At 32.4% G+C, this 26428-nt stretch overlaps 1 protein-coding gene across 2 annotated transcripts in view; it reads right to left on the reverse strand.

Annotated features, from left to right (window-relative positions):
• The window catches only part of NCAM2 (neural cell adhesion molecule 2), a 506280-nt gene that overhangs the window by 210795 nt on the left and 269057 nt on the right, over nt 1-26428 (reverse strand). For both annotated transcript variants that reach the window (XM_079155716.1, XM_079155717.1), the window contains exons 6-7: nt 5306-5423; nt 1052-1212 (exon numbers count right to left, since the gene is read on the reverse strand). In XM_079155716.1, the coding sequence (XP_079011842.1) occupies nt 1052-1212; nt 5306-5423 (279 nt within the window). The remainder of the gene's footprint in view (nt 1-1051; nt 1213-5305; nt 5424-26428) is intronic.

The following is a 26428-nucleotide window of genomic DNA, read 5'->3' on the forward strand; positions in this document are numbered from 1 at the left end:
TTATGATGGCAATAGGCACAACCAGCAAGAGGGTGGTCCACCAGCTATTACCATTTATTTTTGGATTAATGTAAGAAGGACCCTTATACCTGTCACCTGCTAACATTAGTCATTCTTAATCTTAGAGATTTCATCCGTTTCCCCTTTCCCTTTCTTTGTTGTGAAAGCATTTTGATAAGTGTTGTGAAAGATTGAGAAGACATACTAAATGATAGTAGAGAATATAATTATTTTCACTATTTAAAGTTAAAAAAATTATAACTATCAAACAGAAAATCGTCTTCTTATTGCAAATATAATACAAGGTAAATCAAAAGTTTTCTAAAATAGTACTAATTCTCTATGTTCTATCCATTTTCTAGGTAAATAATATATCTCTTGGTTAATATGGAGGATATTTACATATCTTATTTCAGAAAAAGGAAAATAGATATTTAATTATAGTTCAATCAATGTTTAGCTCAATGTTTCTAAATCATAGCCTTAAAGATGTAATTTTTATTTGTTTGTGTTTTGGTACCAGGGATTGAGCCTAGGAATGCTTAACTTCTTAGTCACATCCCCAGCCCTATTTATTTTCTGTTTTGAGACAGGGCTCTCTAAATTGCTTAGGGTCTCACTAACTTGCTGAGAATGACTTTGAATGTGTTATCCTTTTGCCTCAGTCTATGGAGCTGCTGGGATTATAGGCAAGTGATGTGAACTTTTTAAGTACATTGAATATAAAACAGATCCCAACATGTGTTAAGATTTATGAATATCTACTCTGATAGAGATTAAAATTTTACAGAATCCATCAGGGTAATTTAAATATTTCCTGTTCAGATTCTGTTCAGATTCAGCTAACATTCTATAAAAATTTAAATGTGTGATTAGATGTAATACTGAAGACAATTCTTTTTGATAACTGAAAATTGAAAATATATTTCAGAAAGGAGCAAATTACAGTATATCATGGAAAGTTAAATGGTTTCCATTAACAGCAGAATAGAAGTTTATTCAGACTCTCCTCTAGACATCTCAGACTTAGGTACTGTGCTATAATACTTACCAAAGACTTGGAGGAATGCTTGCTTTTCATCTTCTCCTGCCTTATTTGTGGCCCGGCAGACATAAGGTCCTCCATCACTATTGATTATGTTCCTGACAGTGAGTTCTGTATTGCTTCCTTTCAAAAGGTACTTTTCATTTTCTTCAATGAGCTTGCCATTCCTAAAGAAGAAAAAAGGAAGGCTGATCATCATAGATTTGTCCTCATAATTCAGGAGATCATAATCAACTTTTTGACCTATAGGTATCAGTTATTTCATGGCTATTGTCATTGATAGACAAGTGCTATAAACCAATCAAAAGTATGATTTTAGTAGTCCTGTAATATAATCTATAAATAATAAAATTACACTTGAAATTTGTTTTGACTTTAGAGACAAGAAAACCATTAGGCAATGCTGAAATCTTGACATTAGTCAGTATACAAAAGCATGTTGGTTCAAATTGAACTTTGATTATTCACAAAAACTCACTTTTCTTTGGTTACTTTTATTCCCTTGACACATTATATGTTGGTGACCAACACATATTTGTGAAATATGTTTATTTTCTAGTGTGGGACATATTTTTAATAATTTCTATGGAAAATTTATTTAAAATCCAAAGTAAATAAAATATAAATATATCATAAATTTATATTGCATGTAAGTATTACTAATACATTAATAAGATAAAAGAATTAAGTGAAAGCACAACTAATCAGAGATATTATGTTGGATACAATTTAATTGATGAAGGAAATGAGGAAGTTTTATGTTTTCTATTAGACAAAAATAATTATACATATTTTCCCAATTCTTTATACAATGAAATAGATCTCATTCTGCTCTAAGTGTAGTATATATAATCTTTCAATTTTTTTCAACTGGACAATAAGAAATATTTCAAAAATATTAAAAATCTGAAACATCTCTACAATTGCCCATATTAGTTGTGAAAAGTTTTTATGTACTTTCTTCAATTCTATTTTATTATCCTCGTTCTCCTTTCCCTTAATTCACTCTTTCTTTTTCATCTTTGCTAATATAAAAATATAATAGTGGTTGGAATGTCTGAATTGATTTTAGCACCCACTAACATAAAGTGTTTAGGATTTGTATCTGTCAGTTGGGAATATTTACCCTTTCATATAAATTGAAAACTAAAAAATAAATAAACTAAAAATTTTATTAAAAATATTTCCTAGAATTAAATAAAACATTTCTATGATATATCATAAATATTTCAAGTGGTTTCTGGTTACATTTTCCAGAAAGCACTGACATATATTCTAATAAAATTCTTATTCTTCTGTGACTCAAAAGCATCATTTTTCCCAGTTTCTTATGACATCTCTCTATATATACTTAAAGTGTGTAAAACTTTTCTAAAAGAAGTATAAATGCTCAAAGTTAAAGTTTATAACCCTATATAACTCTAAAAATTAATAGTAATATATATAGTGTTCTATAATTTTATTTGTAATTTTACAAATGTTTAAGTGAGAAATAATCAATATTATATATGAAGTTTATTATAAAATAGAAGAGGAGGAAATACTTCAAGGTTCAGTCTGTGAGGCCAACATTGCCCTGATGCATAAAAATTCATGAATGAGAACATAATAATATTGTGTTTCCCATAATCAAGAATGCAACAATTTTTAACATTATTATCATATGTATGATATCCATACATAAAAATATAATGTATCTTAAGTGGGAGAGATGTACAGTCACTGCTTTTCCTGCCACTTTGATTTAAATGTCACTATTTGTTTCTGATTATCTTTGTGAAATATTCTTACAATTCCCCAATTTTTGTTCCTTAGCTATCTTATTTACCTCTGCTATATAATAAATGGTTCCCCTCTCCCAAATTCAAACATTGATTCCTTAGCCCTCAATGGGATTTTATCTGAAGATAGGAGCTTTAAGGACATGAGTAAGGTTCAATAGGGCCACATGTATCAATGATGGAAAGGTATACTTAAAAGAAGAGGAAGAGAGACCAGAGATCTCTTTCTCTGTCTTTTCACACAGAGGAGAGACCACTGACAATAAGAGAGGCCTCATCAGAAATCAACCCTGCTGGGGCCTTGGCCTTGGATGTCTAACAAATATGAAATGTCTACATCTACAGAGGAATAGGACAAAAATAAAAACTTCCCTCTAAAATTAATTTTATCTCTGTAGGCATTGTAACCACATACTCCATTCCTCTCAATACATACTTGTTTATGTCCAGAGGCTAAAATGACTATTTGCACTTAAAATAATGATTATTCCATCCCACCAAAGTGATGAAAATAATGACATTTGAAGATAATGAGATGAAAACTTATAGACATAAATTACTCTTATTCCCTCTGAATCTGACTTTTTCTGGTTCTTATGATCATCATTTTTCCAATTAAACATAAGAAAACAATTTTTAATATATATTAAACTTTTTTAAATCTAAGAAAAAAGTTTATCTGGAATTATAAAATTATTAAAATAATATGACAATATCTGTTCACTGTAATGCATGAACTGAGAGTTCTTCTGTGATGCAGTTAGATCTGATCTTGACTGTTATGGATCTATAGTTGTAAACCAGCAATCTCAGTGGTGTGAGGTGATTGTCTGGGATTAATAAATTAATGTTTGATGTGTACTCCCATTACAAAATACCAATAAAAAGCATTACTGTCTGTACAGAACAACTAAAAATACATTGGGTTAATGAAATAGCTCATTAATTACTAATTGCTATATTAATTGAGTATACAATATACATAGTTGAACAACAAAGACGCTATCAGCAAATATTTCAACAGAAAATAAAACAGTTTTGAATTTTAGTTATTTTCATTAAAACTTTTTTTAAGTTTAATATTACTAGGAATACATTTGTTCATTTGAAAGTAGATTTTATTACCCAGGAGTGCTCTACCACCAGGCTCCACTTCCAGCCCTTTTCCTTTTTGTTGTTCTAAATTGCTGAGGCTGGACTTGAACTTGTGATCCTCCTGCCTCAGCCCCCCAAATCAGTGGGATTACATATATGCATCACTGTGTCTAATTTATTAATAGTTTTGATGTGATATTTCTTGTATTATATGAGTTATGAAGTACAGAAGTGATTTGAAGATGTATTTGTAGTCCATGCTTATATAGTCAACTGCATTTCTAATGTAAAATAAAAAGTTCTCCAATTTTAAATTTTATTGTTTCCAATTCAAAAGTTTGAGCCACAACCTAAAAGAATAGAATATGTCAATAAACATGCTTAAATTTAATGAAAATCGAAGTAAATTTTAATATTCTAAAATAAGCCATCAAAGAATAGATTTAGAATACAAAGTTTACTCATTTGATAAGTTAAACAGTGCAGGTGCCCTCCACGGCCAGGAAATAAAACAAGGCTTGGTCTAGCTATCAGACATGGAAATCTGGGTCTCAGGAGCTGACAACTATGAGAGATTGATCCGGATTGTCTAGAGTACGGGGTGTTGGTTCACTGCCACAATTTGTAGACCCTGCTGGAACAACCCACCAGAGCCAAATGGCTTGCTCAACTCCACCCCATCCTGTTTCTCCCAGGAGAAGCTCCTCCCAGTCCTCCTTTTACCTGTAAGACTATAAATAAAGAAAATGTGGGCTCCTCCATTTTGTTAGAGCCAGACCCTTCAGCATGGCTCAATCTGTCATGCCCACTGATTCAAAAGATAATTATCTCCTGTGTTTTTTTCTATTGAATAAATTTCTTAGCGATTTTACTGCCAGCCCATCCCTCCTATATAGGAAACTTTCCCTCGTCCACACGGGACATGCAGGAGAGAACAGTTTTAGAATGCCAAATTAAATTCATGAAGTTTTCACTTTGCATAATTACTTTTTGTCTATACACCAGTAAAATATACAAGTAATTACATTATAATGACAATGCCTTTCTACACCTAAAACCATGTGGCCTACAACACTGAGATATCTATTCAAGACATCTAGTGGTAACATTAAAAGGTAGAATGAGTCACAAGATTCCTGGGCCTAGTCTGGCCAGAAACATGCCCTTAAAGACAGAAGAAGCATTGTAAGGGCAGCCTTGGACTCAAAATAAGAGAAAGATCAAACTGCTGATCTCTTTAGTAATTTAATCTCATGAATTGAACTCTGAACAGCAGCTTCATTAATTTTTGAATGAAACTAAAAACAAGGCTTTACTTCTTACAAGATGATTTAAGATTCCAAATACTATTCCATGAACCAGAGTGACAGTGGACTTAACCTACCTGGACCAGGAGATGGTGGGTTCTGGGGAGCCTGAAGCTCTGCAGGACAATGTCATCTCTTCTCCTCTCTCTGCTGTGGCATTAAATGATTTCTGAGGCATTGTGATTGCTGGTGGCACTGAAAGAGAGATAGACATAGAATAGAGACAAAAACATTTACATCAACACCATTCTTAGAATTTGTATATCCTCTTTTTTATAACTGCTAACCATTAAAAATTGATGTTAAATTCTATTTTCATAATAAAAGAATATTAAGGTCACTGATATGCTTTCTTACATATTCTTCTTAGAAAAATATTTGTAATGCTATTTTTTCTTAATCTATTAAACAATGAACTATATATTTTAGCAAACATATACACTTTTATAGACTATGTATCACAGGAAGACAATACCACCCTGACTTAATCAATAGGGATATCTAATTTAAGCATAAATGGATTTCCTATTTGGGTTCTCATTGGTATATGTAAGGCTATAGGCAATCATTCATGGCTTTAAGACAGGGCTTTCAAATTAGGTGTCAAAGCATAATGTTCTTTCTGATTAACTACACTTAATTTCTTCAAACAACTATAAAACATTTTATGAAGAGAAACTGCTTAAACCATAGAGAGGATGAAAATAGATTTTCATGAACAATTCAATTTTAAAATTAACCATCCCCAATTTCAAACTAATTACAATGCAAAAGCTGCATACACTGCAACTTTTAGACAGGTTGAAACTGTTACTGAAATGCACTGCTTGCAATAAACAAGCCACTAACATCCATAACAGAAGCTAAATTTCAAAGTAAAGCATAAATTGTAACTCAGTACACAGTTTTAGCTATGAAATTGAAAGCAAGAGAGTCATATTACAAATTAATTCTCTTAATAAATTTATTTTTTACATATCCAAACAACATGGTCAGACAGGTACTTATAGTGTGATTATAATTAAATGTCTGTATAATAACATTATATTATTTTCAGGTCAGCAATTATGTTTTGTTTGCCCAGTAATAGAATAAAAACTTAAATGTATCTCAGTCATTAAACCAAACAAATCAAGTTTCTGTATTTATGATGTAGACATAAGGAGCATGAACTGACATGTTATCTCTAAAATAATAATGACGAATGATACTAAAAAGATTAATTTTTCACATATTAATTCTTAATTTTTGTCATTTGACTTTCTGTATGTTATTTTTTTCTTCCTGGTAATAATAAAAAACATGTTTTAATCAAAATACATTGCTTTACCTTTTCTTATCTATAAAGGTAGTTGAAAGAGCACTATTTTTGTTATAACAATAAAGATTTTTAACACATTAGGAATTACAATGAAAATAAACTTTTAACAGAAATTCTCTCTATTATCAAATATAAATAGACACTTCCAAATTGATAACAAAGTGCTTCAGTTCTTGTTCTGAAGGTGCCACTATCTGGAAAAAATTATTTATTTTTTATCATCATTTTCTTTTGTATAAAGTAAACTAAGTTAGGGTCTATAAAAACTGACCACTCTCAATAATTTTAGCTTATGTTACCTTAAATCAGCTAATAAAATTTCTGCTCTTAACTCACAGAGTAGGTTAACAGAACACTATTACTATTTTATATTCATATAGTTTTCTGAAGAGAAATTCTCAAACTCTCCTGAAGACTAATAATATCAAAATCTTAGGAGATTTTTCCTAGGTCAGAGCCAAGACATTCAGAGAGTCTAATACCCACTGTTTTGAACTATAAGAATCATTTTTATGTATACCATTATTTTATTGTTTTTGAATTCTCTATTGAGATTTAGTAAAATTAAAAGGAATTGCAGTTGTATTTAATTCAGATTTCTTGTTTTCTCATAAATCATATGTCCCTCTATTTTTACATTTTTAAAAAATACTTATTTCACATTTGATTGTATCAGAAACATTGTTTTAATATACTGATTCTATCTGTGTTGTCAAAACTTTCCAGAAACTGTCTATTTTTATTTGTTAGTCACAAGAAATAGGTCAGGTGTTTAAGTACTTTCATAATTCTCAACAATATGAAGGCTTTGGTCTACCTTCAAGTTACCATTAACCTCCCTGGTTGATTAGGTTCCAAAGAAACCACTAATTTAACAGTTTCATTTCCCTTTCTTCAATAATGGCTCCAGATATTTTAAATGTCTTCTAAGTCTTGCAAGAATTTCTCTACCTACTTCCCCTTAAATATTTCTCAGAACATGTATGTCACTCTACCCTAGGAATACCTATTTACGTCATGGCTTTTATAATTCAGATTAACCAGTATTCACGAATTCCTACAAATTTATTCCACTAGTGATAACAAATCCCATTCTACCATAGATAGAAAGGTATTATTTTGTAATTCGTTTCTTTTCAGGTCTAAGTATATCTCAATAACTAAATTCACACATAGATATTTCATCTATCAGAGGACTACTAAACTTAAAAGTCATCTCCCTATTTTTTTGCATCAATACTTACTTTTTAAAATCTTCAGACTTTGTAGCTAGTAGAAAGCCACAAAAACAACTCAGTCCTTTACCAAGAGGAGATATGGACCAGGTTAACAATAAAGTACCTCGATGCTTTTATTTTCTGTTTTGCCATTTTCAGTCTACATGCAAAGAAAATTGATTTCTTTCCTAGGTCTTTCCATGAGTTCATGATCACATGATTCCTTCCATTGCATTTCAATATTGAATATAAAAAAAGTAAAATAATTCAGAAACCACATTTGTAAAGCTAATTTATATTATTCAAGGATCACTCAAAGTTCTTAATTCCAAGAACTCCCTTTAATAAGAGAGCAAGTTTTCACATTTTGTAATTTATATCTTTGGCATTTTTCATATACACAGTTTTTTATCATTTCATGGAGTAAAGAATGATTATTATTTTAATATTATGTAGATGCTTTCTATGCAATGAGATATTTCCATTACGGAAAATGCATTATCATTATTTTGATCAAATAATTGGTACTTTCTGATGGCCATATTAGGCATTAATTTTATTATTTTATATGCATTTTTTTGTCTCTCAGTTTTTTCTGCTTTACTTTTTTCTACTTCCTAAAATGCTATAATATGATCTAACACCTTTAAATTTTCATTCATAATAGTTCTGGCTACTTGAAATAATCATTTCTCCTTTATAGAATTGATTAATTTAAACTGCTGTTTATAAGGAACATTCTTTGAAATCAAAAACCACAATTAAAGGAAAATGAAGTATCAAATGATGGATAAAAATAACTGTACAACTTCAGTTTGAAGAAAAATGCTTCTCTGTGATTAAACTAAACACATATCGGTTTTATGTTATATTTTTTATAAAACCTGCAGATGAGTTGCCTCCAATCTTGAGTATCAGCACACTTAATACTTTAATCTTGCTATAGAACCTATTCAATATTTCCTTACATATGAGAACTGGTAACAAAGACTTTGGCATTTTCCAAATATTAATTGCTAAATTTGTGAAAACAATAAAGCAGTGATATAATGATGATGATATGTTGAGCACCGAGTTTTAAAACCAAATCTATCTGAAGAAAACAGTATGAGCTTTACTTGATATCACCAGATTACAGGGTAACGAAGACCGAATTGAGTTACATCTATTACTTGTATTTCTTTATGCAAATATTAACCACGTTTTATTCTTCCTTCTTCCTTCTTCAAAATATACCTTTTCCGTACTGTGCTTCTTTTCCCAGATTAATAATCTATGTAAGATGAGAGAGGACATATAGAAAACTTCCTCACTTTTGTTCAAACAGTGCAGTGTTCTATACCATCTGGATACATTGTTTGGCATGTGTTAAGTCACCTTGCGAAACACAGCCAAATACATATCTATTACAACATTTATCTACTGTAGTAATTCCTGACTTTACCTATCCAGAAGTGAAATTTGGAGATCATCTACAGCAGAAATTCTCAATGTATATTTAAAGAAACCCTGAGGTCCTCAATACCCTTTCAGAGGGCCTCTGGGGTCCTCCCTTTTCCAGTCAGATATCTACGGGCAGACAAATTTTCTTCTGCAAAAGTCAATTATGTACTGTGCCAATGGAGGAAAATTTAAATAACCTCTATCTGAAAGAGCGTTTTTCTCAGGTTCAAGAGTATATCACCAAATACTGAATTTGGTTGCACATCAAAATGTCCACTTGTTTTCTGCTAAATATAACACAATGAGTATTCAAAAAATATTTATAAAAGGTCAGATCTGAGCCATCTTGCCAGTGCGGATATATAGCCTGGTCTGTATCCTGAAAGGGATGGTGGTCAACACCTGCCCATGGAGGTCAGTCATGCCCAGGACCTTAGAGGGTACAGAGTCCATTCCAACCCAGGCTCTGATCAGGCTCCAGTGTTTGGCCTGCCAGGGAGTGGGAGCACCAGGCTACCCACAGACCACTGGGGCCTGTAGCCTCAAAGTCTCCTCCTACAGGACCCTGGTGAATATGACATGGCAAAGCAGTCCAGCCCAAGTAAGAGGACTCACCCCCTTCCACACTGCTCAAAGGCCAACAGAACATTCCTGGAATTGAGAAGGTTGACGTCTCGAAAAGATTCTTGTCTTTGAAAATAATCACGCAGAAAAAGAAGCTGAAAATCAAGTAAAAACATCGTAATAAACCCTGAGGACATCAGATCCCTGGCTCCAATTGTTGCCTTGACCATCAAGATCCCTAATTAGGAAGAACACATGCAGAAACAGTGAAAAGATAAAGTGCACAAACACTATCTTCTGAGGATCACTGTCCAGAGCACACAGGGAACAGGGATTGAGTCCACCTCTCCCTCTCTGTATTACAAAACTGTTCGCAGATGCTTCATGGCCAAGAGGGCTCTGTGCCTTTGAGATTCTCCAGGAAACACGAAAGCTGAAGAAGCAAAAAAGGACCTTAAAAGCTGCAGATTTTAAGGCCCAAAACAAGCCCCAAACAAGAAGACCAGCAGGACTCAGAAAGTGCTCCCAAATATTGATCAGAGACACTCAAAGAAAACCAATAAAGTATGTTAAAATGTTTTCAAAAATCCTCTGTTACTTTTGTTTTCAAACATGAACATTTTTCCTAAAAATGTTATTTAGACAAGCAAGCTTATTACTCCCCCAAATTAGTAAGTTCAAACTTTACATAAAATCCTGAGATATATTTATATTATCTGTTTTATTTGTAATTTTAATTTATATGTATATTAATAGGTATGACTCACACAAACGAAACTTTTTGTGCCCTTCAATAATTTCACTAGTAGAGGAAGTTCCTAGGGCAAAGAATCATGAAAAAAAAATTTTAACAACATTTAAAAAGAATTCATGGAAAACTGCAGACAATAAATAAACTACAACAAAAATCATATTGTCCGTTTAGAAGTAATCTCAATATGTAAGATGCCAGAACTTTTTCATAGAGAGTTACTAATGATTACTAATTATTTAGTGAATCACTGCAGAATTTCTTTTCTCCAAGTTCTGTAGAATAGAATCTGTGTGAGAAAGCACAGCGAGTTTGAGCAGTTCAGGACTGAGGAGAGCCCCTCAGACACCATAGGACTGCTGCAAGGTTGGAATCTTATATAGCTCGGGAGGCAGATCCATCCATAGCTAGCAGAGCCTATCTTTGATTTATTTACATAATGGTAACAAAGTAAAAGTTGGATGCTAATGAAGATGATAGGAAGAAAGGTAAAAACTGTTCTTTCTAGCATATTAACAAAACAGTATGAGGAAGTCACCAAATGATCAGGTAAATCGTAATTTCAGGATGTTATTATTTCATGTTTTTTTTTAATTGCAAGACAAACATTGTCTCCACCTGTGACTTGCTGCCAAAAGGAAAGTTTTACAACCTATTTTATTTTCTCCTCTATAAGTTTATAAGGTAGAATACAATCATATTTTCAAATGAAACAAAAAACTAAAGCAATATTTTTAAATATTGTAGATTGAAATTAAGTATTAGTAGTCTAATCTCATAAATGATACAGTAAGCTATTCAAATCAATAAAATACAAACCAAGGATACTCTGTCTACTGTAAAGTCACTTAAAATCTAGTTATTCAAACAGAGTAAAAGCAGACAAAAGGAAAGTGGATACTATTTAAACACTAATCAAAGAAGGTTGATGTGACTATGTTAATAACAGGAAAGGCGATTTCAGAAGAAGGAAAAGTACAAGATGCATTGGGGATTATTACTTAATGATAAAAGATCCAATTCACAAAGAAGATAGGACAAGCCTAGGCATTCACCATAGAAAAGAGCTTCAGAATAAAAATGGACAGAAAGAAGAAAGACCTAAACAAATTCATGATTTCTTTGTGAATTGCTTAAGAAACTAGAAAAATAAAAATGAAATAAGGCCAAATATACCAGAAAGAAGAAAACAACAGAAATAAGATATCAATGAAATAGGAAAAAACACAGAGAAAATAAAGAAAATTGATAAAGCTTCTTTAATAAACCAATTCAATGAATACATCCAGCAAGATTCACAGGGAAAAGGGGAGATGATACATTATTTCCAATATTGGACCTGAAAGAAAGGATTTCTGAAAACTGTATGCAACATAAATTCATCAATACTTATGATATACACCACTTCTTAAAAACAGAGAAGTTACTTGAAATGACTCAAGATAAAACAGATGAATCAAATAGCCTTGTAACTATTAAAAAAATTAATAAATTAAAAGCCTCCTGAAAGGATAGCTCTACAATCTAATAGCTTATCTGGTGACTTTTATGAAATATTGTAATAAGATATAACAATTTCTATGCAATCTCTCCCAAAAATATGAAGAGGGAAAACATCTCAAGTCATTTTATGAAGTTAGCATTATACTGATAATTTAACTAGTCAAAAGATAGAAACCAGTATCTCATGAAAACAGAAAAACATTTTAAACCAAATAATACAAAATAAAATCCATCAAAATATAAAAATACCACTATATACCACTACCAAATGTTTTGGTGTGTGTGACAGAAAGGTTTATATAATACTAAAAAATCAATCATTATACCCCAACTTACTGATATATAAAGAATCAGTATACCTGTTTATTGGCATAACCTCTGTGCTAAATAGAGATCCCTATATTACTGTTACTTAGGGCTAGATAATCATACTAACAAACACAAGATCAAGCCCACCAGTGTAGGAGGTTTGGAAGATTTATAATTGACCTAAAATTGACTAAAAAACACTCTGACTCTGGTAGTCTCTTTTGATAGTTATCAGACACTCCTGGCAAGGAATCCCTCTTTTGTAGCCTCCAGTTTTACTTTTGGTGGGTACATCTTAATTTACATTAAAAGAACTATTGTCTTTCCTTTTAAATGCCCAAGGAATGGGCGTGATTTGGTTATAACTTGTTTTGCTAGGTGTTTAAGATCAAGGTGGTTGAATTGACCTTGTTCCTCTCCGTTATCAAGAGTCATCTGAGTGCCTTTAAGGGGTCCCTCTTGGGGAACTTGAGAACAGCCTCTTAGTTCCTTTAGTTCCATCTTACAGGATAGATTAAGACCTTGCTGACCAGTTGGCTTCCCTTGGAAGCATCAGAGATGTCTCCCTTCTCCAATGACCCTCCTCTTTTGCAGCAGGTGCACTGGTTGGCTTTTTGTCATGCACGTCTCCGTGATTACCTTGGTCAGGTTGTCACATGGCCCAGAGTGGCAAAGTCCTTAGAGACGTCCCTTTATGCCCTGGGTTCAAGCTGACTCAGTGGGCAGGAGCCAAATACTGGCTGTTTTTTTTTTTTTTTTTCCTTTGTCCTTTTATTATTTAACTTTAATCTTTAAGCTTTGGTCTTAAACATTCAGAAAGCCAGTTTTACCAGTCCAAAAGTAAGAGAACTGGGTTCTCTGATATTATGAAAAAGAAGTTTTGTGTTTACATTACTGATAACTCTGGCAATGTTAAAGATTTACATTCCCAAATAAAGGTCTTGTTCCCATCAGCCTTGTTTTGGGAACAACTTTTTTATTTTTTTATTGTAAACAAATGGGATACATGTTGCTTTTCTGTTTGTACATGGCGTAAAGGCATACCATTTGTGTAATCATAAATTTACATAGAGTAATGTTGTTTGATTCATTCTGTTATTTTCCCTTCACCCCACCCCTCCCACCCCTCTTTTCCCTCTATACAGTGCTTCCTTCCTCCATACTTGCTCCCCTCCCTAACCCTAACTCTACCCCTAACACTAACCCTTCCCTCCCCCCAACTTCTTAGCTCTTGTACCTCCTGGTTAGAGATTACTGGTTTCTCTCATCATCATGATATTCATTGATATGCTCCAGTTGCCACAATATTTATATTTTATCAATCACATTCCAGTAACTACTCATGCTTTTTTGTTGCTTTTATAGAAGTACCCACTCCCAGATGACTTTTTAACCTGTTCTTTCTGACCCAAAATATTCCTAAGAGGGAAACCAAAACTGCTTGCTCCAAGTCACTCCCTCTCAGTTTGAAGCAGTTCTCAGGAAGGACTCAGGCTAGGGACAAAAGGGCAGTCAGTATAGATAATAAATAATTGGGTCCAACTGGGGAGATGGGAGCTGGTCCCAAAGGAAAGGAAATCAATTGCTAATACCTCCAGAGAACTTCCCCCTCCTCCTCCAATCTGTTGCCAAGGTAACCTGCCCCAGCAAGGAGGCAGGGAGTTATAAAAGTTGTTAATTAATGCCTCCTGGGCTGCTGCCTTCTTGTCCAGGATCACCACCTTTTGGCCAATCTTCAGTCATGTAGGCAAGGTAAGGGAAAAATGTGAGTGTGAGAATAAAGGATATCTAAAATGTATAAAAAGGGCAGGACACTTCAACTTCATTGGATACCAGTTCTGAAATCCTTCTTTCTCCCAGGAGAGGTCTATCTCTGTTCTATCTTTTAAATAAAACTTGCTTTCTAAAAAAAAAAAAAGAAATCAAAATCAGTTAGGCATAGTGGCCCATGTCGACATTGCCAGCAGCCCAAGAGGCTTAGGCAGTAAGACTGAGAGTTCAAGCTACCCTTAACACCTCAGAGAAGCCTTAAGCAACTCAGTGAGACCCTGTTTCTAAATAAAATATAAAAAAGGGCTAAGGATGTGCCTCATTGGTTAGGCAATCCTGAGTCCAATCCCTGGCATAAATAAATAAATAATAAATAAATTAAGAATAAATAAAGAATATCATTTAATAATATGAATTAACATTGAAAAGTATTCACCAAACTTAAAAATGCATTCAAGATAAAAATTATCAGGAAACTACGAAGGAGACTAACTTAACTTCTTGAAAAACACCTGCCAAAAATTTACACACAAAACAGGCATAGGGTCAAGAAATGAAATTTACGAATCAGATTGGGATGAAGCAAGGAGGCCTTTGCTTAGCACTTGTAGTCAACAACACAGTACTTGGGGAAAAAATGTACATTAGATTCATATAATCAGAAAGAGGAAATGAATCTTTACAATTTTCAGAAATTGGAAATGTTCTATTGTCTATCTTCAAAACAAAAGGAATGAACGGCAATATTGCCAGAACTTACTACTGATTCAATACAAAGAATTTAAGGAAAATCTGTAAAAATCATGTTTTATGTATGTACTATCAGTAAAGAATTGGAAATCAAAATTTAAGAAAGGAAAGCATGTAATATGACTGTAAAAATATCACATACAGGTACTGATAGAAAAATTCATAATTTTTCAAAATTAATATAAAGTCTACACAATTGTAATTAAAATCTCAGTAGGATATTTTATGGGCAAAATGATACTAAAGTTTAAATGATAATTAAATAGGTTATAATTTTCAAAATTCTTTGTAAGAGAACAATTGAGTACTATTACTACCTGATTTTAAGAATTCCTATAAAACTATAGTAATTGTGACAGTGTGCTAGTATTGAAGGGATAGACATTAGCTCAGTGAAACAAAAAAGAGAGCCCAAAGTCCAAAAAAAGTGAAGAATATGTCTTATTCCCATGAGACATATTTTTTTAAATCTTCAAAATGTATGACAAATAGAATATTCAAAAAGATTTTTATATTTTTATTATATTTTTTTCACTTCAGGAGTGGTACAAAATGAACCTTGAACCATTCTGACCAAATCTAACAAAGCTTAATGTCATGGACTGAAAAGATCAAACTTTTTACAAATAACTTCTCTGTATTCCTGGACAATATCATAATATATGTAACATGAAAATTATTCAGTTCATAAAGAGGTAAAATTGACAACATTGGGCATTCAGTATAAAATTCCATGAAAAATATCAGATAAATACGATGAGGATTTTTATTACTAAATTTCACATGATTGAGAATCTAGAGGCAATACTGATCACAGACAAAATGGAAAACATTTTAAAAATCAAATTCTGTATATTAAAACTACAGTACCTGAAAAGAAAAGTACACTAGATAGGATTAACAATGCATTAAACATTGGAGAAGAAACGATTAGTGAACTTGAACATATAATAAGAGAGATTTCAAAAATTAATGGGGCAAGGAAAAAAAGACCAAGAATTAATGAGCAGAACATTTGAGAGTCGCTGGGTGACTACATGTGCTCTAATATGTGAAACCGGAGTCCCAAAAAGAATATGAAACAAAGATCAATATATGAAGAAGTAATGGCTGAAAAATTTTCCAAATGTGAAAAAATTTGTCACCCAAGGTTGTCAACAGCAGTGAAGCATGAGTGATAAGGAAAACTTCACCAGGATATATCCACACTGTTTGAAATAAATTACAAAGAGACAATTTTCCAGAACCTGGGGGTACTGCGTATCAGGGGATACTGGATGTAAGAGGAGCAAACACAGATAGCAGCCAGTTGGTCACTTAGTTCAAAAAGATGGCATTTATTTTTAGACAATTTTTAAAGTAACAAAGGATAAAATCTTCTTAATTTAGAATTCTAAAACCAGAAAAAGATTAATTTTTATATGAAAGCTAAATACTGACTTTCTCAGCCTAGAATAGATGAAGTCAGAAAAAAATAGGAAAAAAAGGAACACACGAGACAAGAGAAAACAAATAGCAATGATAGATTTAAACTCACCCGAATCAATGTAATAAGAACTATTAACACATTTAGTGTAACTTATACAAATATTCTAATTCAAAGGCAGAAAATGTCAGTATAGATTTAAAAATAAGACTCAACTCTATGCTTCTTATAAAATTTCACTTTAAAGAAAAAGAAACATTTAGGTTAAAATTAAATGGAAGGGACTAGTCATTCCATGAGAACTCTAATAGCAATAATGAATAGGTGAACTATAATAGTATTGTACAAAGATTTCAGAGCAAAGAATTTTATCAGGAATAAATACATACATTTCCTAACAATAAAAATATCAATACAACAAAAAGGCATAATTCCAAATGAGTTATCAGTTGGCCCCTAACCTGATGATTAACAAAACGCCAACTAACGTAAGCACAGTTTGTGTTCTTTTTAAGCACACAGAAATATATTTGAAAATATATAAATGAAAGAAAATGTATTCTTCAAATCTATTAAAATGAAATTAGAAATCAATGACAGAATGATAGCTAAAAATCTCTAAATATTTGCAAGTTAAATAATAAAATTATAAATATTACACTATAAAAATAGGAAAATGAAAAAAATTACAAGATATTTTCAAATCAATGGCAAAATACATAAAATAGCAAGAGCTGTGGAAAGAAGTTAATGCAATACATATAGGAAATTCTTTCACTACATGCATACATTAGTTAAGAGAGAGATTTTAAACTAATGTTATCAGTTTTAACCCTAAGAAAACATGAAAAGAAGTTCAAATTACTCCTTTCTTTAATCAGTAGCGATAGAAGAATAAAGATAATATTTAAATAAGTAAAAGAGAAAAAGAAAACAGTATCAAGAAAATCAAAAACTGTTTTACTTTTCTTTTTTGAGAGAGATCAACTATAACTGATAAAATTCTAACCAGACTGATCAGAAAAGAGGGAGAGAAGAAGGAAGGGAGAGAAAAAATAAATGAGACTAAAAATAATAACAAAAAAAAAATAATAACAGTAACAGAATGAGAATATTAGCTTAACTACAGATTCTAACGATACAGACAAGATAATATGAAGATACTAGATTAAATTAATGTCAACAATTTCCAGCAGCTTAGATACAGTTGACAAATCCTTGAAAGACATAAACTACCAAATTTCACTTAAGAAATAGCCTGAATAACCTTTTTTTTAAAAAAATTAAGTGTTAAATAGTGTTTTTCTATATTAACACAGTGTAAAATTTAGATCCAAATAGCTTTACTGATGAATTCTAATTATTTAAAGGAAATATAATTTAAATTAAGCACAAACTCTCCCAATAGAAAGAAGAAGGTTTTTCTAACTCACTCTATGAGGCCAATTTTACTTTGAAACGAAACTCAGACAAAGGTATGGTAAGCAAAGTCAGCTGATGATGGATATCCTATGTTGTGGTTTAGATGTGGCATCCCCCAAAAATTCACATGTGAGACAATAGGAGAAGGTTTGAAGGAGAAATGATTGGGTTGTGAGAGTCTTAACCCAATTAGTGAGTTAATCCCCTGATAGGGATTAACTGAGTGGTAACTGAAGTGGTAGGGCATAACTGGAAGAGGTAGCAATCAGGGCGTGGCTTTGGGATATATGTATTTCTATGTGGTGAGTGGAGTCTCTCTCCATTTTCTGATCACCATGATATGAGCTGCTTTCTTCTATCACCCTCTCCCACAATGGTGTTCAGCCTCATCTTGAGCCCTGAGGAATGGAGCCGGCTTTCTATGGACTAAGACCTCTAAAACCGTGAGCCCTCAAATAAACTTATCCTCTAAAATCGTGCTGGTCAGATCATTTAGTGACAGCAGCAAAAAAGTTGACTAAAACATCCTATAAGAAAAAAAAAAATACAATTCATAGCAAAATTCTTGGGAATTAAATCCAACAGTATATAAAAGAGTAACACTCTGTGATCTCGTGGGAATAGAAGGCTAATAACATTCAAAATCCGAGAAACGCATTCACCAAATCAAGGTATCTAAAAATGCAAGTCATGATGTCATCTCAGTAGATTCAGAAAAAAATAATTGGTAAAATCCGAAACCCATTTTTGATAAAATCTCTTAATAATAGAGGAACAGTTTACTTTCTCAACCTGATTGTAAAACAAAACAAAACAAAACAAACAAAAACACTTCTAGTCTACAACAAAGGACATATAAGATATTTTAAGAAGAAATGTTTCTTCCCTCCAAAGTTTAGGGACCAAGCAAGGATGGTCACTTATATAACTTTTGTTCAACATGGTAGTAGAGGTTCCAGTGAAAAGAGGGAAGAAAAGTCATCTAGTATGGAAACACAAAAGTAAACTATCTTTATTCACAGTGACATTGTATGATCATGAAATTCTTTTGGAACCTAACTATAAGCCAACTATAATGTAATATAATTAATAAATAAATTTAATAATGTTTTTAGACTGTAATTTTACTAACTCCTCTATATAGATCTCCATTTATTTTTCTAATATGGAAACAATTAAAAATTGAAATGTCTAACATATACACACACGTGATTTTTCTTTTGCAATGCTGAGGATAAAATCAAGGGATCAAATCAAGCACAGGTTTGATAACTGTACAATCACTGAGCTACATCCCAAGACCCAAAATAAACAGGGTATTTAGAGATAAATCTGGCAAAAAATGTGTTAGGGCTGTATACAGAATTTTAAGAAGCACTGCTGAGAGAAATTGAAGACCTAAATACACTGTATTTGTCAAAAAGAGGCATCCTTATTTTCAAGAAGATAATTCTCCCAAAAGTGATATGTAGCTTCAAAACCACTCTACAAGATATTTAGCAGTGAAAGTTTGTGCATGTGTGTGTGCTGTAAAAATTGATAGGTTGACTCCAAAATGAACCTGAAAATGAAATGAACCTAGAATATTCAATTGTATTTTAGAACTCTTCTGAAAAACAAGAATGAAATTCAAGGGATTATAACAAATCATTTCCTTATTAAAAAACTGAAGAAACCAAGACAGTTTGGTGTGGATGCAAACAGACAAATAGATGAACAGAATACAGTCCCTAAAACACATATATTATCAAGTTATTTCAAATCAAGGAAAGGTTCTGATTGTGACAGTATAATCTTTTCAGCAGATGTGATGAAAATTGGACATCCACATGCCAAAAAACAAAGTAAAAAATTGTGTAGACCTAAATTCCAAACCAAAAACTATAAAACTTCAAGAAGAAAGCACTTGGGAGTTTTATCATATTTTTAATCAAATTTGGTTTAGATAGTGAATTCTCAGATTTAAAACAGACACAATTCATTAAAAATAGATTTCATCAAGATAGATTTTTCTCCCTTGAAAGTCAGTTATAAGAAATTGAAAAAGATAAGGCATGGATTGGATAAAAATGTTCCCAAATAATATATTTGATAAAGAATTATATACAAAATAAAAAATATAAAAGAAATTCTAGGAACTTATATGTAAGAAAATAAGCCAATTAAAAATGGTTTAAATATTTAAAAAGGCACTTTACCATGGTTTGGAGGTTAGCTTAGTGTTACAGCACTTGCCTACCATGCTTGAAGCTTTGATCCCCAGCACCTCAGAAAAAAAATGCAAAAGCTATAAATGATCAGTGGTAAACATGTATATGAAAAGATGATCAATATACTTGCTCATTAGGGAAATATTATATGAAACTACTAAATATTTATTAGTATAAATATACAATTTTTGAATACATGAAATTTTGGTGAGAACTTGGAGCAACTGGTATGCCTATACATTGATTCTACAAACCCTTTCAAAGGGATTCTACAAAGCCTTTACAAAACATTTTGGAAAACATTTTACAAGTTTCTCATGCACCTATCATAAGATTTGGTCACACCTCTCACAGGCATTTTATTCAAGAGAATTGAAGGCATATGTCTGCACAAAGACTAATAGATAAATGGGTATAGCAGCTTAAATTTTAATTCAAAAGCTGAAACATTCTAAAAACAATTTGGGTGAATGGACAAGAAAATAGCAAGATATTCCTAAATTGAATATTTTCAAGCAATAGAAAGAACTATATTTTGCTGCACATGATAACAGCTTAAAATCATTTAAATCTTAAAATCATCTAAAATGAGAGAAAAGTGTAAGAAAAGAGTGTATGTACTGTGTACTTAAGTTACATTTATAAACTATAGGAATTTCTGTGGGTAATATATTTATTATCTTTATAATTTTACAATGGTGGTAGTTTTGTATATATATGTTTATACATATACACACGTTCATAGATGTATGTAAGTGAATGAAAATTTATCCAATTTTTAATGTGTGAATTGTGTTGTGCATCATATACACATACACTTCACATTTGTTAAAATTACATGGAAGATAACTGGAATTAGGTATGCACACTGTTATTAAAAGGGAAAATATCTTTCAGGTAATAGTAAAATAATATGGATTATTTCAATTAAAGAGAAAACAATTTAGGTAGTAATAATAATCAATCAAAATATCTCTGGTGTGCTTTCATTTTTGCCCAAAATAATTAAAAGCTAAAGTATCATTCCAGAAATTATAGTGCCTTTTCTACTCTATGTCTGTATTTATGATATACCCTGAGGCTACATAACCTCTGTTCTTGAAGGATAAATCATGTAATCTGTGAAATAATTTGACACATAAATGGGTCATTTCAAATTGGTGTGAAAGGTACACTGTTAGAGATTTTGGAGATGGAGTTGATTAAGAGTTCAGCTTGAAAAAAAGTCTATCAATATCTCAGAGACATTAGGATGGCTGTTATGTGACTTTTGACCAAGATAAGGGCATTGAAATTTATGATCTATGGAGAAATTCCCCTAGTAACCCCTGAAGTCATTTTCTGCACTGATAGTTTGTACCTGTCGTAAACAATGTGTAAAGCCTGACTTGATTACTTAAGGGTCCCCACTGTGAGGTTCCCTGAGATGCCTCACCCACATCTTGGTGGCCAAAGGTGAAGATACATCACCATAATGTGTGTAAATTGGGCCCTGGGAAACTTTGCTTGTGGAATTGTCTATGGAGTGCCTGAGAGTGGCCTACATTGTTTTCTTCTGGCTATACCACATTTGTTCCTTCAAAAGGAAGCCTTTAAATAAATATACCCTGTGGAGTCTGGCAAGTCTTGAAATACCTGAACTTTAAAAAAAAAAAAAAAAAAAAATTACAGATGTCAACCTTGTACTATGAGATCTCACAAGGGGAAATTTTGAAATAAGGCAGGTAAAATTAATAATTCCTTGCTGAAAATGATGCTTTTATTAACTACTATAAGGCAAATAGAAAAAGGAAGTTCACAAAGAAAAAGGAAGAAAGAAAAGAGAAGAGGACAAGGAGAATGAGTGAAAGAAAGAGAGAGGCAAAGAGGAGGAGGGAGAGAGAGACACACACACGCACACATACACGCAGTGGGGGAGAGAGAGAGAGAAAGAGAGAGAGAGAATAAAAATGTGTCTACACGAAGGATACAAATATTTAAGAAGACCATCTAGTACCAGAAACAAGTATTAGGTACAATTTGATGGTTATAAAATTTTATCTGATTTGATTCAAACCCTGTCTGAGTATTAACTATTTTCACTCTTCTGAATGCTCACACTATTATAATTTGGATATGAGGTGTTCCCCCAAAGCTCCTGTGTTAATACAGAAATGTTCAGAGCTAACATGATTAGATTACGAGAGCCGAAATCTAATCACTTCATCCTCCTTTGAATAGACTGACAAGGTGGTAACCATAGGCAGGTGAAGTGTGGCCAGAGGAGGTGGGTCACTGGCAGCGTGCCCTAGAAGGGTGCATTTTCCCTGTGTTCCCTGCCACTCCCCAAACACCATCCAGCTTCCTGACCCCACAATGAACTGAGAAGCTTATTTCCGCTGGACCCTTGCCCCATGACGTGCCACCTCATGTCACTCCCACAGCAGTGGAGTCGTCTGCCTATTCACTGAGACGTCTGAAACCATGAACCCCCCCAAAAAACTTTCCCTCACCTAAGTTGTTTTTTTTGAGTATTTTGGTCATGGCAATGCAAAAGCTGATGAAAACACATACCGTGTTTACTAAAAGCTATAAAATGTGACAAAACAAAAAATAAAGGCAACAGATACTCATCATAACAACTTTGAATGTGAATATTACTGATGCTGCCTCCCAAGTTGTCCTTTACTGCAGCACATTTTCAGGAATAGGACTCATGAATGTCTCTCCAGAGTAATTTAGACATTGATTGTCCTGAATGTCATTCATCTCCACAATGTCAGATCCTATCTTGATGGTCCCTTTACTTTACTGATTGATTGTACAGAATGATGAAAATTTGCTTTATTGCAGTATCTTGTGGTCCCTTTAGACTTCTTGAAGTCTCTGTTGTTGTTAGCATTGTTGTTTTTCACATAGATGACAGGATTCAATTTTGTAATTATCAACCAAATATTTGACAAGAAAACAACAAACACTAATCCCTATACGACCAGCAGAAGAATGCCATGGAAGAGAGCTGAATTTAGAGTGGGAAACTGACAGCGTGAGACAATGCTACCTTCTCTTTTCATTAGGGAATAAAAATATTATGTTGAAAATGAATACATGCATTTCTATATCCATTCAAACATATTATGCCACTTTAAAATGTATTAAAAATCTGAATAAAAGGAGAGGCAGAGAAAAAATGAAGGACTATATGTTATCTCCTCATATCAATCATTTATGCAGAGGAGAAAAGCCAAGAAAGGTCAGCTTAAATCCGTGTAAAGGATATCTCTCTCCCGCTCCCATTCTCTCCCCATCTAATTTATATAATATGACAATTGCCAAAATGAGGATTAGAGTTAAGCTGAATATTTTTTTTTTTGTTTCCTTATTCCCAGACTACTACTTCAAATTTAATGGAATCACTTTCATATGTTACCGGCATCACAGCAGAAACATATTTAATAAAATTTTAAGAATGGTTTTCCTGAATGCTTATTTTTTTATCTTTGTGTAAATTATATTTTGTATTTTACATATTCTCATTGTGGATTATCCTCATAAGTTAAAGTCATTAAAATTACTCATATCTAGTTGTCTGCATGTTGGGGTCAATTATATTATTAATATGCACAGGGTGAGCTGTCTTTTATGTTTACCATTCTTTATGTTATATGACATGCACAACTTAAAAGAAAATTTACAAAGTAACCTTTTCATTGACTGTAACAAGAAAAATACTTTTCTTCACTATATTGATATTGAAATGATTAAAAATGGGAAGGAATATAAAAATCACTTCCAGGGATCACTGAAATATCAAAAAGTCCAATATGTATTCAGATACACACTTGCACAAATATCACTGCCCATTATCATCCATCGTTGATTTTTAATGTTCAAGGGAAGGCTAACGACACAACTGCTTTAAAATTATACAAGTAGGTTTTTTTTTTTCACTCAAATTCAATATTCTTGCCTGTATGAACCCAAATTTGAACTGGAGGCTACTGGAACATTCTTTAGAAATTTACAAAAGATTTAGGAAGTAATGAATCACGATGCCTGAGAAGAACATTTTACAAAAATAACCCATATTGACTTTATTTGAAATTTAAGTTATTTCCAGTTTTTTCATGTATATAAAGCTTTTCTGAGTAGCTATGGGGTCTAGAAATCACATGAAGGATGATGTACAGGAAGAGAGATGATATTGACCGTTTTTAAAATAGTGTATCCATGATTTGTGCATAAGTGTGCATGTTTGTGTACATATAGTTTACCAAATATACTTAAAAGAGTATCCATGATTTGTGCATAAGTGGGCATGTTTGTGTATATATAGTTTACTAAATATACTTAAAAGAGATCAGGAATTCATACTAAAGTTAGCCAGACAATTGGGCAAATCTCGCTGTTAATCTGCTTTTGAAAGATTTTACATAGTAGTTCAAGAGTCAAACCTGACATGATAGTAAAATGAAGGCAGTTACTGAGAGGCTAGAGAAAGTCTTAGGCAGAGTTGAAAGTTTAATTGATGATCCAATAAAAAGCTGATATAGTCACATAAAAACATAGGGAATTATTTGGTAAGTATCATTGGCAAATAAACATTTTGCCAGATGAAAGAAGCCAGCTGATTATAAATGGAATGATAAAGTCATGGAGCAAGATCTCTCTAAATTATTGACCAAACCCACCTGTGACTCTATATACATCCTCATCCATTTTCTACTTATTTCTTCCAGACTCGAAAGAAAAGGTGTCCTACATTTTCAATAAATGTTAGTGTATATTTTATAAATCAAATTGTTATAATCTGAATTTTATCTAGGTTACTTAAGTGATGCTGTTCAATGCTAATGTTTCTTGTTTGCTCATAATTACCAAATTCAGAATATAGCAAGGTTCACACCATGTTAGATTTCTGCTAGTATTTGCTACACTGAAAGCCTAAAATCACATTAGAAGTCTTGAAATTATCCTTAGTTCCTCTTACCTGTGTGTCACAAGTATGATAGGATGGTTTTGCTCAAACCTAACCTAATTATATACCTTCCTTTTCCTTTCCTTGTCCTTCAGTGTAGGTCCCCATTACTCACTTTACTTCCCTGTCTCCATCCTTCTGTCAACTTTCTCACCCTCTTGCCAGCCTGCTTACTTTTCAATGTTAGCTTAAATTTGTTCCACAAACCAGGTTTTCAATGACACATCCATAGAGCTCCATGCTGTGTTCTTACCTGTTTTGCAGTCACATCTGCACCAAATTATCAATCTACCCAACACCACAATTATACCCACACCCCCAAATGTTATATTCTAGTAAAACTTATTGGACTTTTTCACAACATACACCTACTTTTTTTGTTTTTGGCTTTTGTTGATGATTTTTACAACTGTCTGCAACATGTTTCTTCTCTTCCTATTACATTAAATAATTTCATTATTATATTTCTTCCAAATTCCAAGGAACCCTCCTCTCTAAAAGTATAGGAGATATCCTTGATTCACTGTAAGTACTTAGTATATGTCCACTAAAACTATACACATTATATTCATATTTATCCATTTGTTCCATCAATAATAAGGGTCTTCAGTGAAGGTGATTATTTTAAGCTGTTGAGATTATGTTCTAAACAACTAGATAGAACTGATACTATGTTAGGTCTATTAGTATTAAAAAAAAAACATAGTATGAAATACAGTCAATATGTTGCATGTACCTCTTGAATAAACTTATGAATCCAATATTAAACAATTTTGAAACTTCAGTTAACAATCTTAAGTTAATTTCTAAAATTTTAGTAAGGTGATACAAAATGCATGATAAATGTTCACCATCAGAAGAAAGGAAGTAGAATTTGTCTAGGAACACTTAGTGAAATAATTTCAGGGGAGACTATGTTTAAGTTAATTGAATAAGGAAGACACAAACCACTGGCATTGCATTATGTATAACTTTATAATATTACAAACTACTTTAAGATCACAGTACCTAAAAATAGATTTTTTTCATACTTATGTCTACATCTGCAGATCAGCTGTATCTCTGTTTCTTATGTATACAAACTGGTGTCAAGGATGAAATAGTCCCTACTTAAGTCATGTAGTTTTATGGAAGAAGAGAAGAGCAAGAGAGTCAAAAGAAACACATGAAGTTTCATGAAGTCTGAATCCAGCCACTGTGCATATTATGGTTGCTTAACTGCCATTGGCTAGACCAAGTCACACAATCAGTTAGGTGGGAAAGACTGGACCTCCCGTTAGAAGCACTGTACTTACATGGCAGTGGGCAGTGATATACAATCTTCTTCAAGGGAGAGAGAGAATTTTTTTTTTTTTTTTTTTTTTTTTGGTGAAAAACCTAACATAGCAATTGGAAATACAGCTCGAAAATTATGGAGTTGAGAAAGAAATAAGACCCATAACATTTAGTGATGCTGGTACGGCAAATGCTATGTTAAGTCTATTAGATATAGCAAGGATATCATTTAGCTAAGTGTGGTTCACAAAAGATTCTGAATCGAAAGGATGGAACATGAGA

This window comes from Sciurus vulgaris (assembly GCF_902686455.1).
Source record: "Sciurus vulgaris genome assembly, chromosome: 10".
Taxonomy (NCBI): Eukaryota; Metazoa; Chordata; class Mammalia; order Rodentia; family Sciuridae; genus Sciurus; species Sciurus vulgaris.